General features: G+C 41.5%; 2 protein-coding genes across 7 annotated transcripts in view; both read left to right on the forward strand.

The window, feature by feature from the left end:
* Positions 1-6101, forward strand: part of LOC118409705 (stromal membrane-associated protein 1-like) — a gene marked incomplete in the record, with an annotated part of 14965 nt that extends 8864 nt beyond the window's left edge. For 5 of the 6 annotated variants that reach the window (XM_035810956.1, XM_035810961.1, XM_035810960.1 and 2 more), the window contains 2 exon segments: positions 496-731; positions 4727-4894. In XM_035810956.1, coding sequence (XP_035666849.1) covers positions 496-731; positions 4727-4876 — 386 coding nt within the window. 6 annotated transcript variants of the gene reach the window in all.
* A 3435-nt stretch (positions 6102-9536) lies between these two features.
* Positions 9537-17051, forward strand: LOC118409710 (metal cation symporter ZIP14-like). The gene is made up of 8 exons (XM_035810967.1): positions 9537-10060; positions 11699-11897; positions 12296-12465; positions 12826-12942; positions 13521-13724; positions 13968-14160; positions 14817-15004; positions 15431-17051. The coding sequence occupies exons 1-8, from the start codon at positions 9764-9766 to the stop codon at positions 15587-15589; spliced, it is 1527 nt and encodes a 508-aa protein (XP_035666860.1). The 5' UTR covers positions 9537-9763; the 3' UTR covers positions 15590-17051.
* Positions 17052-18228: the final 1177 nt, after the last annotated feature.

Below are 18228 nucleotides of genomic sequence, written 5' to 3' on the forward strand. Positions count from 1 at the left end.
GCTCTTTAGCTACTGAATTTTCACATACAGTTGTCCAACTCAGAGCTGTCCCTTTTCAGGTGGAATGTACATGCCTCAGCAGCCAGCTCAGCCTGCACAGTTCCAGGTACCAGGCATGCAGCAGGGCATGATGGGTAAGAGATATAGCTCAGTCATGTTGCCATCGAATCAAGATGAGATTAATTGTCCCTGAGTGGCCAGGTGGGTTCAAGGGTTCGATTCCTGACTGGATGTGCTCTTGATGTTTACTTTGGGGAGGTAAAAGGCCGTGGAATGGAAAGAGAAGGGTCTGGACTGTGCCCTGAACAGTGGAGAACAATCCATATGGCCTGGAAAAGGCTATGGAACTACCTTTACCCATTGCCAAAGACGAAATACTGTTGTATGTTTTCCACCAATGTTGCTAGTATAGTCATGATTATTTCAATGATTGAGTTTTTCATGTATCCAATACCCATTTTATTTCATACTGACGCCATATTTTACCTCTTTCAGGAAATATGCCACAACAACAACAGCAGCAACAACATCCACAGCAGCAATGGATGATGGGAGGGATGCCGCAGCAACAGCAGCAGGGCATGCAGCAGGGAATGATGGGAATGCCGCCCAACAGCATGATGGGAGGAGGACCGGGCATGATGGGAATGTACAACGCACAGCAGATGCAACAGATGCAGCAGCAACAGTTGCAGCAGCAGCAGCAAATGCAACAAATGCACCTGCAGCAGGTTGGTTCCTTTTACTTTTTATTTTTAATCATCATAGGTGATAGATATTAAGTAGTATTAAAGACTTTTTATGAAGAATGTTTGTAATGGAAACACAATATAGCTGCTAGCTGCCTGTCTCTTAGTGCTACACAAGGGAACTGACAGAAAAGTTCACTTCAAAGTAAGGCAAGCAGTCCCTTTAGATGTTAGAAAAAACATTCCAAACTTGCAGAGACATTTTGAATTCCTATTAGCATTCAGAAAACATATACATGTACAGTGGAATCCGCTTTATTGTATCGCCTATTTGTCTGGGCATTTTATCCAATTATCCGGCCTATTCTAGAGTCCGAAGTTGGCTATATGACCAGCTTTAGCGGCATTGGTTGGGGAGGGGTGTAGTTTTGAAAACCAATACGCAAACATAACACACAGACGCTCATAGAGGTTACCACTCTAACGATACGGAACTCCGTTTACAAAACTTTAATCATATGTTCCGATACTGTGCGATTTCTGTGAGATGCTTGATCTAATAAAGAGTTCAAATCAGTGGCTAAATGCACATGTGGAAAAGTACGCTTGACTCGCACAGCCGTGCGTCGGCAATTTGGCGGCATACCAAAACAAAGACGAACATGGCTCCGCTCGTATGCCGGAGAATATGACGTTACTTTCATAATTTTAAGTTAAAACAACGGTATTGGAGAGTGATAAACTCTTCACCTTCTTGTCTACAACTTGTGTCCACAAATTACTCTGAAATTTACGTCTTTCGCGGTGGAAGACGGAAAAAATTCACGTTCAAAACATTCAAAATGGCGGCGCTTGGGTTGAGATATCCCGCCATTCAATGCGCAAGATAGGTCATTGCGAAATCACACCCCTGTTGCGTTACGTGCGTTGTTGTAAATCTACGTAGCGCAGCCGAAATCAGCTCAATTAATGAGACAGTGGATATGAAAAAAACACATTTTTGTAGGGTAAACCAAGTTTAGACATTGTCTGAAGGGGAAATATGAACTCAAAAGCGTGTTGACGTTCCAATGACGTTCGCCCATCATGCCTTGCGGCAACCTAACAAAATGGCGCCTAACTCCAAATGTTCGCACGCTAGCACAGCGCTATCGGCTAGATTTTCTGTGGAATGTAACTTTCTTACGGTCCTTTACATGGCTTTACGCCTTTATACATACATTTACTAGTTACCTTTGGACTCATTTTGTAAGTTTTAGGGCATATTTTACAATTGTTAATTTGTGTGACCTGACGTAATTCTATCCAAAAACCCGAAGTTTGAGACCGTGGGTATATCCAATTCTGCGATGTTCTAAACAATAGAATGAATGGCAAATGTTTTGGGATTTCGTAATTCTATCCGATTACCCGAATTATCCAAAAAGGCGTAATACGAATAATTGGAATCCACTGTATTACAATTTTTTCACTGTCAACATGTGGACAGTTTTCGTCTTAATTTCCATAAAATAATCCCTACTGGTGATGTTGGTGGTGTGAAATTATAGATCCTATGCAATAGGTTTGTGTCTAGTGCAATTTAACACTGTATATATCAGTTCTTTTTTAATCAAAGATCATCAAATATTTGAACAAGCAGTTCAGGTACAGATTCAGGTCCGGACTTGTACCTAAACCCGTGTAACTGTACATGTACCTAAAATTTGTTTTCTCTCACCTCTCAAATAGAAGTACCCCCTGGAATAAAAGTACCCCCCGGACAAATCTTCAAAATCTAATAAAAGTACCCCCTGGAATAAAAGTACCCCCCGGAAAAATACCAAATTGACATGTAAACTGTGTCCATACTACTTCTGTCCAAGAGAAGATGATCAGGTAGGTTCTTTTTGCTTATTTATGCCTGAGTACCAATGGTTTTTGGTGTATTTTGGGCAACTTGTCAGCTCATATCTTTAAGATTTACCTTTACATCTTAAAAATTTGTAGTAAGTAAATAATAAACTAATTGGACATTGTAAAACACTTATGGCAAAAATTATTTTTGGCAAACATGACTATGCATGACTACATGTACATGTTTATAAAATAAATAACCCCCAGTTCAGAAAGAAAGCTGGACAGCTCTAACAGTTTCACAGCCTTCCAGAGCAATCCCCAGTGTAATTCCTACAAGTTAGAGCTCTTTCATTCATGCCATTCATTGTACTACATCTATTATCTAGGGGAACAACTGTTCATTGAATGCAGGGAAAGAACACATTTCAAGTTAGAAAAAGATTCCATGTTTATAGAAATACAAAAGGGTATTTTGTAATATTGTATTTCAAAATACTGAGTGGAAACTTAGAGACAATAGTAAATTGTTATTTGGCCATGTTTATCTTTAGAAAAGGTTACAGAGTAGTAACCAAAATAAACACAACTTCCCCAAATGTTTCGATCATAGACTCAGCACTGTAGCCACTCCCCCAAAAGTGTTATATGCATGAGAGACCTGAGAACTCTGTTGGAGCAAGGATAATCTTTTAGTTTTACAACTTCACAAGCAGCATAAACTAGAATTTTTTCTCTATCCACAACTTTACCTGCAAGTTGGTAAAAAGAAATACATTTTAGTGTAGAAGTTACCAGGGAAAGATCGACATATAGCTGAGAATGCGACATCTAACAGAAATGTTGTGATGGTTCCCATGCCAACGGCACACCCCTAGTAGACTTCCCGGCTCCATGATCACAGGCGGCACAGGCTCACAAAGCTTGAGTTATTTAACTCCGCCCCCTTGGAGGCGTGGGCTGGCATCACTGCCGGCCTCAAACAATGTAAACAGAGATAGAATACATCGGAAATTCGAAGAGAACACACTTGAAACTAGCCTGTGTTTACACAAGCTCTCGCCGGCTGGGCTTAATTGTAGGGCCGGCCGCTAGGGGCTTGATTTTAGTCAGGCTAACTTGAAACCTTTCCATATCTTTATTGGATTTTTTTTTACTTGTCCAAGATTAGTTGCACACTTCTAAATTTACTTGCCGGTTAATGTGAAATCAAGCTAGTGGGTAATTTGAGACTTTTGCCGGAAAAGCTCTCAAGCTGCTTCTCTCAAGAAAACTCCGCCCTTCAGGGGGCGTTGGTCTCTGGGCAGGCCCCTGCACGCGCCACTGCTGACTGTCGGCAACTTTCAACAATGTAAACAACAGATTTACGTGGGGAAAATGATACTTTTTAGATAAATTTAGTGAATTTTGAGCAAAAATACTGCGGAAATATGGGCAGAAAATTCCAACTTTCAATATTTGTGAGTTCCCTGGTTAGTCAAAAAAGCCCAAATTTAAAAAAAAAAATAAACGTACCGTCTAAAATAAGGACGTACCGGGTGGATTCTGAGGCGGAAAAAAATAAACGTACCGGTACGTTTATTTGAGAGGTGAGAGTAGGTACACAGCTCTAGCCTAGCCTGGAATCCAGCTGTGTTGTGCTTTGGTCGCTCTGCTTCCTGTGCGAACACATCTGGCATTCGTTACGATTGAAACGATTGGCCCTTACGTCACTAATGAGGAGACTCATGAATATTCATATTTGTTTCTCTTTGCTGATTGGATGACCCCTGAGAGAAGAACACCAATCGCGAGGCGCTATTTCTAGCGTGATCTGTTGTTGTGATACTGAAAAGTTCGCGGGAAAGATAGAAGTAGTGTTCCGTTCGATTACAAACTGTAAACTTGGAGCTAACAGCCTATCAGAAATCTCGCAGATAAAATCTGCGAATAGTTAAATGCCAATCGTTCGAATGCTAACGAATGCCAGTCGTATTGGCAGGAAGCGTACCTCAGGGGAGCGACCAAAGCACAATACGGCTGGATTCCAGGCTACTCTAGCCAGAAGTGGAGAACCTTCGTGGACACTGGACAGACAGGCTGTCCCTACGGCTACCTAGCTCGATGGGATAATGATTATAAAACTTTGAATTTACGTTATGTGCTATACGAGTCCAATGCTAAATTAGGACTACCTTTACATTTACCTTTTGTTTTCATAGGTGCAACAGCAGCTGCAGAGCATGAGGATGGCAGGTCCAGGGGACATGATGGGGGGGTTCAGTTCAGGAGGGATGGCGACGGGGATCCCCGTGGCGGCCCCCGGCGGGCCCGGGACGGGACAGACCCTCAGCACGCAGCTGTGGAAATGATGACAATCGGTGTAGCGTAGCGTTCTGTAGGTATTGTATTGTACTGTTTAACAATCGGGCACCAATTTGCGGGAGGGGGCATGGGCAACTCCTAACATCTGACACTTCCGTTGTAACCAACCACACAGCAGTTAAGCAGCTGGAGCATTTTTCTAGAGTGAAACCTTTTCTTGTCACCCTAAGGCGATGAGGAAAAGAAAAAGCTTGCACCATTAGAAAAAAGCCCCTCCTCTGTTGACGATAACCAGCTTAGTCTTGATCAAAACTGTTACAGTCTGAGAGCAATGGACTGACCCTTTTGAACACCGTTTCGAACAAATAGAATACCCTCTGTTATATTTCGAACATCTCTGTCAAAAGCAGCACTATTGGGACCTGTCCTGAAACAACTGTACTTGGTTGCTATGGCGTGCAATAAAGAAGGCATAACATTTTAATTTTACCATTTCTGAGATGGTTTCAGTATCTCAAAAAAAAGCTGAACTGAAGTTAGTCATCTAGCGGCGGTATCCACAATCGCTGTTCAAGACGGAGGTTTTCAAAATAGAACAATGGTCAAGGGATGAGGCTTCTGAATCGGTCTGTCGGAAAAGGGTAACCTACGAGTGTTAACTTTTTTCTACAGACATACTTTTTGTCTAATCTGAACCTCTGACGATACATGGATTTCAATAGAAGACTTTCTTCTTTCTTTGACTTAACAGTCGTCTGCTTACATGTCAAAATCCGTTACCTGCAGCTAGCTCATGATCAAGTGCTTGACTCGGTGCCGTGGAGAAAACGTAGCAAACCGTGGTGACTATTTAATCCGCTGTAGTTTTATAGACAAATGGTAAAATCGGCCGGAGAATTTCCTACTGGATGTCTTTAGTATATCAACACTACACAGGAGTGAAACGTTGGACACAACAAGAACAGATTTGATAATAAAATTAATATAATGTAATTGTTTTACTGTACTAAGTTGTGTTCTCCCTGTGACCCATCAGTATGAAAAGACTAACACATGGTGAAGGTATGTGTTCTGTTTGTCAAGGGCTTCATTGTCAATCCACTCTTGTGCAAATCCTGTGCTTGTACAAAGTGTCTTGCCCCGGCAAAGGTTTCCCATTCCCAGCCTACGCTTGTCTGGATTTTAATTTCTTATTGTACAGCGGCAATAACATGTACATGTACTTCGATTTGATATCTATAGAAAGTCGTGACTACCAGTACTTCTTATCTCTTAGTTAAATGCCCATCATCAAGAAAAAAATGTCACAGGCAGCAAGGTAAATGTCTTCAACAGCACAATGTGATCATAATGTTTTACATATTTTCTCATGTGTGTTTGTGTTACATGTTTGATCAGTAGAATCTAGCAGGGGAGATACTAGTCTCCACCAGGCCTTCCCATTGGGTTACAGATGGTAGAACTTAGCAGAAATAGGGTGTATAATACCCTATGGGAAATAGGGTTGATAATACCCTTTGGGAAATAGGGTTAATAATACCCTATGGTAGCCAAACTCCATTAGCAAATTATTCTCTCTATTTGGCTAAATTCTACTACTTTGTATCCAGCAAATAGTGGCTAAAATGTGCTATGAGGGACAGTCATACCAGTGCAGTAGAGAGAGAGATAGGAAAAGTCTAATGTATGTAGGATCAAGTGATGTACATAAATGATCCAATAGTGACTTGTTACCCTGCTCTGACTCTGTGTTAATAAGTAATTTACCTTTTCTTCCTGATAACACCGGTTATGTTCACATATGTTTATGTCATGGGACCAATGTGGTAATTGATATGTGTGTGTCACTCATGAGTTTGTATAAGTTACTCGTTCTTTATTCTCAGGCTAAAATGACATGTCAGGACGTTTCCTTTGAAGTAATATATATGATATAGCCAACAAAATAAATTGAAAGATTAAGAACTAAATTTATTATTATGATTGGAATGGTACACTTTAAATAGGATTTAGCATCTTAAATGTCAGAAGCATCAGGCCCTTCTTGAGGCTGAAATCTTGTGTATACATTGGAGCCTACGTTGGTCTGAACAGCTACTGTAATTGTCTACATGTTTGCCACTGCAAGGTGAGATGTCCCCTCATAGTGAGGTATAAACTTGTCCTTATAGCAGCTGTGCAGGTTTGAAAAAAAACTTTTATTTTAATTTATCATGTAGTAAATGTTTAAATCCACTTACTTAGACACTGATGATGGTATAGCTTCCTTGGTAGGCTCTACAAATTTGTGTTTTATTGGATTATACATTGTGAATTGTCCTTGATATCATGTAGGCTGCCTCCATAACTGTCTCTCTGAGATCATTGGGAAGTCTGCTCGAAGTGTATGTTCAGCTATGAACTGTTGGGTCTGAAAAAAAAAGCCCAAGTCACAGAGCCTGCCTAATCTCCAAGCAGATTTACTGGTGGCATGAGACAGTAACGAATGCGGTACCAGTAACGGACACTGTTTGGCCAGCTTTTGATAATGTCTCATACCACCGTTAAATCTGCTTGGAAATGGGAGCCTGGCAAGGAGTCTAGCGATTGCAGGTCTTCCTACAAGTGTTTCATGTGTGTGTCGATTCTTTCTAATGTAGGAATTTGAGCAATCTTTATATCCTGAGCATACTACATATGTACAACCATGGTAGAACGACATTGTATATTTTAAGTAGCAGCAAAATCGTCCTATTGTTCTCAGGTCTAGCTGCACATCACCCACAGCTGACTGCTTAGAAATTTTCTTAATGTTTTGTAGTTTGAAGTACATGTATATAGAGAGACTGGACTAAGCTAGCCAATGTTTTTATCACTACAATCATGCCTCAGTAAAACATTTTGAGCTGCAAAGTTCGTATTTCTGAAGCCCAAAACATGCTGGTTAGCTGAGGTTTCAATGAATCTACTTTCTATGTACACTGTTTATGATTTATGATTTAGGTTTTTATTTTAACTTCTCTTAGTTGTGACATACCTCTGTGCACATGTTGTTTCTGGTGGCACAGGATTGTTTAATCAAAGACTGCCTGTGCACAGAGGTAGATTTTTAGTTTACATGCACATGGTAGAGTTTTCTGTTCATTTACCCATATAGATGTAGGTGTACCATTACATTATTCAAATAACTAATCATAATCATTATGAAGCAACATTTCTTCTACATTTGGAGAGTTCTGCCAGTAATATTGAATATCAACCATCTTGTAGAATTGATTTAATTTGCATTTTACTTGTGTGTAAATAGCAATATGAACATGTACAAGCATCACCCTGAGCAGATTGTTTAAGTCATGACAACATTAAATGCAAAAGTCATGTTTTATCCTGTAAATTCAGCTGTAAATGTTATTTGATTAAATGTCACTAAGCAATTATTTGTTTTCTTGGGAGTCATTGTCTGGAATCTTTAATTGCTGTGACTTATTAACACCTATTGACCTTCTTCGCTAAATACTGTAAATACATTTAAGTTCGCGGAGATTTAATTTCGCGGTAGCGGGTAAAGGGACTTTTCGCGGTGAATTTAAGTTCGCGGTAACACCATAGACTGCCGTCAAATACCATAATAGAAAAATGTTCGCGGTGGTTTTAAATTCGCGGTAAAGTGGTCACCGCGAATATTTCTGCATTTACAGTATCAGGTAAACTCAGGTACAGTCAAACCTGTGCAAGTGACTACACATATGGACCACCTGGCCATTGATATACAGTCAATCCAAACCTGAATACTAATGAACACCTCTACAGAAGGACCGCCTTGCCAATGTAACCACTTTTTGGTTGTCCCATTGTTACAAGAATTTCAGTTCTGTCTATATGCACCTATGCACATAGACTAGATTCATTGGTCCTAGGCTGGTCTTCTTGGGCTAGGTGCGACTTTATTTAATACAATCTTGCATTTTTAGTCCACAGGACAAAAAAGTTTATATTACTAGAGAATGTGTCAATGTCCGCTCAAATGAACCAACCAAGATTCGATTATCTGCCTCAAATCCTTTGTCGTCCGCCCAGTTTCTGAGACAGCCACGTTGTCAAGAAGACCCTTTTGTTCAGCAGCATTTGCATCAACACCCATCTCCAAGCAGATGCAACCGTCGGGATTGTTTTGACTTGAGCATATTTATGGTGTTTTGTAACGTTACGTTAACTAATATTATATTTTGGAGATGATGCGCTTTCCATTTTAGTTACAAATAGGAGGGTGTCTCTAAAAGTTGCGTTATCTCTAGGAAAACGTTCAAGACACCGTCCAATACGCTCTGAACCAGCCCGACTGCTGTATCTGCTTGGAAATTGCATCACTCAACTTGCGCTATGACCAGAAAGTCAAATAGTCAAGTCAAGTTTATTGCGCAACGATTGCATCAGGTACAACGTATGGCAAATAACATGTATTACGATGAAACAATTACAAACTATGACCGCTATTGTATATAATTAACCTTGATGACGTCACGAAATCAAAGCTCTTTCAGAAGACAGTCCCACCCTCCGTAAGAGGACCAAAAAAGCATAATACGCACGATGTATAAACGAAATTAAAATGTGTTGTCTTCAAATCAACATGTATTTTACTCATTTAAGTATACAATCACTAGATTGATTGGCGCGAAATATAGACTACATGATATTGTGTCGAAGCTACGGGTGACTCCGTAACCTGGAATAGCCAGGTCAAAGATCACCCAGCTGGTGAGTGCCCACACGTACACACGTTGTTGTTTTTTCCCCGGCCCTCTTCTCAGTAGACGTAGTTTTGTTTTTCTCAAACTAGGCGTTATCTAATCATCACAGGTGATGCAGCATAGGTGAAAGACGAGTCTATACTGTGTGCAGTCATTTCAACACATTATTTTTGTCCAGACAGTGTTTGTTTCTTCACTAGTATCATGGATCGGAGCTTCGACACTGTGGTCCTGGTTGGAACTCTTCTCGTGGTCTTCTCGGTCTCCAGTTTGCCGGTCCTTGGTTCGATCCCCAAAGGTCTGGGAACCCCCGATAACTTTACCCAAGCTTTGTTGGATAGATACGGGTCTGGGGACAGGTTGACCGTGCAAGACCTGCAAGTTTTGCTCTGGAACGCGTCACGATGCCCCGGGGTGCAGCAGTGCGGTCGACGGGACGAGGCGACAGGCGCGCCGGCGGAGGAGACGGGTCGGACCGAGGAGGACATCTGCAGAACCACGGTACGTCTGTGGTGGGTCTTATATAGCCTGGTAACTGACTTACAGGTGTTTTGCCGGGCCTATTCCTACTGATCATTCTCGGGCATTTTTCTGAGTTTCTTTCTTGCTTTAAATTTAAATGCTGCCGTCCTTCCGCAAACCAAACTTGCAGCATTTTATAGCCAAATAGAATTTATCGGATATTTTTACGTGATTCGATTTACCCTGGATATCAGAGTACAACTTAGCCGGCTACTGGGCTAAGGGAATTACGCCTTCACACTGCGCGGGGCGTATCTCCCCGGGCCGGCTAATTCGATTTAAGGGGCTATGTTGCTAGCGGCCTGGGAAAGAACCGTAGCCGCGAGCGCTGTTCTCTGGATACCAGGGTAGATTCAATTAGGTTACCTAATAGTGTAGTAGTATGTGAAAATAAAATCGTACTTGGCGGGCACCGGTTTGGAAAAAAAACAATGTTCTATGATGATTACTAGATTAATATCATTTTCTGTTTTTCTTGTGTATTTGTGCACTTTAATGTTAACTTGATTGACTTACCTGGCGTTGTCTAGCTTTTCTCTAAAATATGATAGTGCGCTTCCCAGATTCAGAACAAATATTAGTATTGCTCTACTCTATTCTACTCTATTCGCTGTAGTAAATCTGTACCTGTGAACTGTATCAAATCAGTTCACATTGTCACACCACAATATACAAACAAACAGCAAGCTGAGGACATCCGTGATCGCAGGTCCTGGACGTTCCAACCAGCAGCTTCCAGCTCATTCTGGTCTCCTGTTACCTGGGTGTCATGTTTCTTTTCTCAGAGCAGCTGTATCGCTAATCCTCTTTACCTGTACTGGCTGATGTAACGTTGTGTACCGGATCAGCAAAGAATAAGAGGATGTAGTCTCCAAGCAGACCCATCGGTGCCTTAGAGATAATATATTAAAGCTGGCAAAGGAATATAGCCGGCCAAAGGGAGATAGCCGGCTAAGGGAGTCAAACGGGCACCGGTGCCGTACTAAGTCCCTGGCCAGCTTTGATACTATCTCTAAGGCACCGTTGGGTCTGCTTGGAGACTAAAGAGGATGAACTTTAAGCATCAATGAAACATAATTCTGCCAGGCAATTCCTCCACTCCAACAGATAGCATCTAAAGAGATCTCCAATCCAACATCTCCCTGTATAAATCAAACTCCTGTATAACATTATCTTTTATAAATGTGCATATGGGTGCATAAGAGATTTCTCAAACCATTGTTCTTTTGTTAACATGGTTTGCCTTTTGTTTACCTCTAGAAAGGTTGTAACTGTAAGAGACAGTCATCGTCGCCATTTCAGTAATATTTTTATTGCCATTCTTGTTTAAAGGGGAACAAGAACGCTAACTGTGCCCCCTTACCTTGGAGAGCAGATCCTCTGGCAAACATAAATTCTGATTGACCAGGGATGCTATTGGATGACATGTGGCCACATTTTTTTAGAACAGGCAAAAATGAATGTGTGTGCAATGTGTCTGACCTTAAAATAAGCAAACAAACAAGCAAACATCCTGGTCAACTCTGACCAACTAGATTCCCATTATTGTATATTTGCTGATGTATAGAAAAATGGTTTATTACTAATTTAGACCGGCACTGTCTGTCCAACCCACAGTGTATAACAGCAAGAGAGGTACTACAAGTTCACAACATGTCGGGAGACTCGGAGCTGAACTCTACTGGACTCCGGGAGGTTTGTCCAACTCTCTTGTACAGTGTGGACCGTACCATCGGCTGCCAGAGTCAGGGGGAGGACAGCATAGAGTCAACAGAAGAGGAGCATGATGGATCTAGACGTCCCAGCCCAGCTGAAGGTTGGTTGGTTGGTTGGTTGGTTAGTTGGTTCACTTGGTTGGTTAGTTGGTTGGTTGGTTGGTTGGTTGGTTGGTTGTGCCTCACCTGTGCCTCACCTGTGCCTCACTTTTTCCATTTAAAACATTGTAATGTCCTTGCAACAGTTCAGCCCATAGGCTGGCACCGTCATGTAGGATTATGACTTTTTATCCTTAAAAGTTTGATCAAATAAACCACTGATATATATTTTACATTTAAAACATTATAATGTCCTTGCAACAATTCAGTCTATGATTTAAGGTTGGCACTGTCATATGGGACACTTTTATCTTTGATAAAAATAAAACACTGACATAGATTTTACGTTTAGATACACTGACATACACAGCGCTATAACCATTCCTATTCCATTTTGCAGTGTGGGGATTTGGTGTTTTGTCGGTTGCCATTATCAGCCTGTGCTCTGTGATGGGGGTTCTCGTCGTGCCCTTCATGAAGAAGAGACTGTACACTCTACTGCTCACCTTCCTCATTGCGCTGGCTGTCGGGGCGCTGTCAGGGAGCGCGCTGTTCCACCTCATACCTCAGGTATAGCACGTGTGCTTTTTTTCAGCATTCTGGCTAGCAAAGTTTAAACTTTGAGCATACATGAATTGGTTTATTTACTTTACAACCCAGACCATAGATAGCCTCCCTAAACTAAAGTGTAAAGTCTGTTACAGGAATAATCACATACAATATTTTACATTCATTTAACAAGTGGAATAGTCAACATTTCTTGAGCTCTCAGTGCTGATCTAAGAGAGACCTGAACACCTGATTATGTGATGTGATGATTACCTCTTTTGCTCTTTCCCTCGAGTGGTTGCCTAAGATAGGTTTAACTTTGTTTTTGTTTTTGTTCAACATTATCTTGTACCTTTACCCACGACCTCTGTTTTTCTGCAGGCCTTTGACCTTCCCCTTGAGGACTACACAGAAAAGGCGGCTGCAGTGTGGGCAGGCATCTATCTGTTCTTCATCACAGAGAGGCTGCTGAAGATGGCATCCAAACAACGACAAAAGGTGAGTCAGAAATGTTGTAAGTTCAATCATTTAAAGAGACACATGGTTTGTTAGGGCCTGATTTGCCTAATTAGTTTCTAGTTATGCCAATCATCACGTAAGCTCCCTACATTGTCCATGCCCATGCATCAATTTCATTCTTGTGTTATTCTCTTTCAAAGTCTCAATCAAAAGCAGGCCCTACAGTACCAAAAAAGCGGCTAGGAGGTTCAAAGATACACCGTTTTTTTCATAGTGGAAGAACACAAGAAAAATCATGACCATAGCATGTCTAGAACATCTGATAATAAACTTAAAACTCTACAGTAACAAAGAAAGCTTCTGAAGGTCTATATTTAAATTATCCTTCATTTTCAAGTACCCGACCAAATATCATAAAAATCTGACTACAACTTCTCAAGCCTGTCCACAAACAAGCTAACAAACGTTAAAGATAATGTTTGTGGTCGCTGTATGTCACTTTTAATCAATATGGAAAACCAAGTTTCAGCTTTCTGATAATGTCAAACATAAAGTAAGATGTACATTAGACCATATTGGCACCTTTGATAAAAATTTCCCATGTCTCTCCTCTACAGAGAAAGGCCAGTAAGTATGCCAAGCAGAACGGGAAGGCGGACTTCAGAGCCGATGCGGCTGTGTGTGCAGTCAGGGCACGCTCACTGTCTCACGTGGATCCGCCCTTAACAGAGCCACCGCGTCACCACAGTCACAGCCACGGGCACGTCTTTCACAACCCAGACACAGAAGACAGCAGTACAGAGGACAGTCACAGTCAAAAGGTATCAATTGAAAGTGAAGTACAAGACACAGGATCTTGTACACCTACAACCTACATGTATGAAAAGAATTGAGTGATTGAGAATGTCAGTCATGATTGAAAGAGAGTGAATGCTTTCTTCTGACTCTTCAGAGAATTTATTCAGTGCTTGATTTTTTTTGTCAATAATGTTCAATCTGGATGTCTAACATTGACAAAACAAGTCTTCATTGACAAAATGACGTTTTCCTTCCTTCTCCAACAGAAGAGAAACTGTTGCCAGGCGTTGTGTTCTAACACGGACACCATAGCCACCGTGGCCTGGATGGTGATATTTGGGGACGGGCTGCACAACCTGATGGACGGTCTGGCCATCGGCGCATCGTTCCAAGTGTCGGTCTTCAGTGGAATCAGCACCTCACTGGCCGTGCTCTGCGAGGAGTTTCCACATGAGCTTGGTAAGTCCCAGTTATGTTGTGTAAGTTTATAGTGCTGCAGTTTTTCTGGAGGAGAGTATTATAACTAGCCAGCAATTTTTTTTCTGTATGTTGTACTCAGTAGGAGATGTTGCCAACCTGCTTTTAAGTCTTGAAACTGTATTTTCATCATCCAGGTTATATTTTGGGCAGTGATTTAGTGTGTGAGCATGTGTGTTTGCGTGTGCATGTATGTATGTTGGCCAGGAAGATAGCTCGAGTCAAGAACAGCTGGATGGATAATTGCTTTACAATTTTTTTGTGGTTGGTAGGTTATGACAGAAAGAGTGTAAATGATTAGATTTTGGGGTCCCTGGTGGCAACAGCAGACTTCAAGCCCAAAATGTAGTGCCTTGTTTTGTGGTGAATTCAGGACCCGTCCTTCCGTCCCAAGACAGAAATTTGCTTGTAGGGCCATGGCCATGGGACGGAAAATAATCTTACTCCATCCGTCCAAAAAATAACACGAAACTGTTGAAAATGTACTCTAATAAGCTCAAAATGACATAATTAACCAGGAAACAACATGGGCTCAGAAACAATGAGTGGGATAGAAAAAAAAAGTTTAAGCTGGAGAAACCCTGATCTTGAGTAAAAAAAAGAGAGACTTCAAAAAATTGATGTCTTTTTTTCTGCAGGAGATTTTGCGATCCTGCTGAACGCGGGCATGTCGGTGAGACAGGCCATGTTCTACAACTTCCTGTCAGCCTGCTCATGTTTCGCTGGGCTCATCATCGGCATCGTGGTGGGGGACAACAGCGAAGTGGGCCAGTGGATCTTCGGCCTCGCTGGGGGCATGTTTCTCTACATCTCACTAGTGGACATGGTCAGTTGTTTGTTTCTGTGTGTGCATGATAAATGCATTGTACACAATTTCCATGCTTACAGTGCAAGGTACTCGCCAATGCAGTTGAGCCTACTTGTGATTTCTATGACAAATGCTGTGATTTGGGCCCCTATGCTGTGTTTCAACCAGTGTAGGGGGCTTCCACTGTTGCTTTGTAGTGATGGTAAAAAATGTTGGTTTCAAGTTTACTGCAGCTGTTGTCACTCATGCACACTACTGGAAAAGGTGGCACTAATGACTTTTTGTAACCTTTGTCACAATGTTGGACTTGTCAAAACAGCTAGGGGAATTTTCTGGTACAACTATTGAACCTGTAACTACTGTATGTAGCATATCTTCTCTGTCACAACAATGGAAGAGTAGACCTGTTAGACATCCCTTTTATTTATTTGCCTTTCCACCCAGATGCCAGAAATGAATGCAGTAGATGAGGATGAGGAGAAAAATCTTCAGGACAGTGAAGGGAAGTCCTCATCTCTGCTGCGGTTCTTCCTCCAGAACTTGGGTCTGTTGACGGGCTTCGCAGTCATGCTGGTCTTGGCCAAGTTTCCCTTCGAGATCTAGCTTTATCTGGTAGTATTAGACAGCTTCGATTTAATTTCAAATTTGGCTGTTTTTAAAAAGATAGACTGGAAAAAGGACACGGAAACAGGGCTAAAGGGTAATCTCGAAGCAGATCCTACGGTAGCACAAGATGCATAGTATCAAAAGCTGCCAGAGGAGTGAGGCTGGTCATGGAATGTGTGGCTCCTAGTGGCTGATGACTCCCTTTGGCCAGCTGTACTCTTTAGCCAGCTTTGATACTATCTTATGTCACTGGTAAATCTGCCTGGAGATTAAAGGGTACGCTGTAGTCAGATTCAAGTTCTCCTCCCTGCCCTCTGTCCTCTCAGTGCTAAATTTTCAATACAACCAACTTACAACTAAATTTGAGTGGCTTAGTATGGCTTAATATTGAGTGGCTAAACAATCAAATAAGCAATCATGCCTTTGAGATTGGGGATGGGCACCGGTACCGCATACCAGTACAAAACCATTTTTTTCTTGTTGGACCAGTCCCCCCCCCCCCAAAAAAAATGAAAAATATCAGTGGACTGATTAGATTGTGAACAGATTATATTGGCAGGTGCTCACACATTTTGGGTTTACCGGTCAAAGAAATTAGTAGAGTTAATAGGCATATCTAGTTTCTACAGTCAAACTTACAAGGGCAGTTAGTGTTGCTTTAGTAATACATGAACATAGGATTTTAAAGTCCAGTGGGAGTTGGATACCCCACCAAACAGATTCCTTTGTAGCAAAACGGACAATTATTTTGAATATCGCCCATTTACAGACAATCAGGTCCAGGTACAGGTCCAGACCTGGATCTGATGCTCTGGATCTAAAACGGACCTGTGCCTTAATTTTCTGTACCGGTACCCACTCCTATCTGAGATCAATTATCTGAAGAAAAAAAGTATTACAGATATATTTTAGATAAAGCGACAATAAATTTTTAGTCTCACAAAAGTAAACCAGTTTTTATATATATGTATGGATAACCAGGGCAGCTTCAGCATACAGACACTGCTGTATGTGCAATGAGCAATGTACTTTTCTTAATTTGTCATGTTTTTTTTTACATGTTCATATTTTTATCAACTGTTTTACAATATTGACAAAATGTTGCAGTGAGAAGTCTAGAATATGCTTTTAATCATATTTACATTATACATTTATGTGTAGAAATATAAACATAGGACTCACACAAGTTTTTCGAATGAGCTTCCAGCCGCGTAGGGCATCTCTGCTGATGTGAACTTTCTTCACTCTTGTCAAAAATGACGATGATATGTTGCCACAATTTTTTTATGATAAAGGTACAATATTATGAATATGTGGTCTATTTTTCTACATTTCTCCCCACAAGGGGTTGCACTGTATCAGTGTGTGACAAACAATTAGATCTATGTACTACATTGTACATGTAATGATGTTGCAATATGAGAGGGAATAAACTTGGCAATGGCACTATTGCAGTACACATGTAGGATGTAGGCTTAAATAATGTTCCTGGACAGATACAATGTTGATACACCACATCATGTGTCATGTGGATGTGATGGGGTAAGAATAGGTGTGTATCATGCAAGTTCAATGTGCTGATCTGTGATGCTCTCATGATTTTCTGTACACAATGTTTAATGAGCCGCTGTAACAGCCAGCATCCCTACCGAGGTGTCCTTTTCACCCACAACCTCAAGTGGAAGGCACACATCAACGACATAACAGCCAAAGCCAACAGCACTTTGGGTTTCGTCAGGCAAGTAAAGAGGTAAGAGCCAAGGCTATGTACTTCCCTAGTTCGCCCTAAGTTAGAATACTCATCTTCAGTCTGGGATCCCCACAGACTCAAACATGCACAAACAAACTGCCTTGAGGAGAAACTGGAATCAGTCCAGCGTAGGGCTGCCAGGTTTGTCACAGGCAACTACAAACAATCAACCAGCACTACATCACTACAACAATCACTTGGCTGGCCTACCCTAGCACAGAGAAGGCAACAAGCGCGACTTACACTCATGTACAAGGCAGTCAACAATCTCATTGCAATACCTATCCACAGCGTACTTACAAAAAACAACAACACCACAAGAGGTCACAACCAGCGCTTCCACACCTTACCATGCAAAACCGAAACACACAGGGCAAGCTACTTCCAGTTATAGAGTGGAACAACCTGCCTGAACATCTGGTAGATGCCACTTCCATAGAACATTTCAAAGCAGGGGTAGCCATCCGATTATCGTCAGAGGCAAGCTTTGCGACCTTGGTCACCGACCCCTGCCACTTGCAAGGGGTAAGTGGAAAGACCAGTGCCCGTAAAGGCGCGGTATAGTAAATACGAAGGCCTATACCTACAACATGTAGAGACAAGGGGGTCATTTCGATATACGTGTGCATATATCGATATCCCGACGGTCATTTTAGCGGTAGCGGAAAGTACCCTTGCCTTGAACGTTAGAGTGCAAGTCTTTGCTTTGTTGGCGAAGTTACCAACATTGCACATGGCAATATCAATCATTTTCAGTAGATTGGACTTTGGCAGTCGACTTTTGAGACTATCTAGACAACGTTACCTAAGTCTTTGTGAGAAAGATTAGTGGGTCGGGTACTGAAATTTTTGCTCGTGGTCAATTGATCAACATTTTCTCTACAGT

Source organism: Branchiostoma floridae, chromosome 2, assembly GCF_000003815.2.
Source record: "Branchiostoma floridae strain S238N-H82 chromosome 2, Bfl_VNyyK, whole genome shotgun sequence".
In the NCBI taxonomy this organism is placed as follows: domain Eukaryota; kingdom Metazoa; phylum Chordata; class Leptocardii; order Amphioxiformes; family Branchiostomatidae; genus Branchiostoma; species Branchiostoma floridae.

Excerpts from the sequence above, each read along its gene's own strand:
- LOC118409710 (XM_035810967.1), top strand. The coding sequence starts at position 9,764 with ATGGATCGGAGCTTCGACACTGTGGTCCTGGTTGGAACTCTTCTCGTG. Across the intron at positions 12,943-13,520 it reads CATCCAAACAACGACAAAAG|AGAAAGGCCAGTAAGTATGC; the intron begins GTGAGTCAGAAA and ends TCTCCTCTACAG. Across the intron at positions 15,005-15,430 it reads ACATCTCACTAGTGGACATG|ATGCCAGAAATGAATGCAGT; the intron begins GTCAGTTGTTTG and ends CTTTCCACCCAG.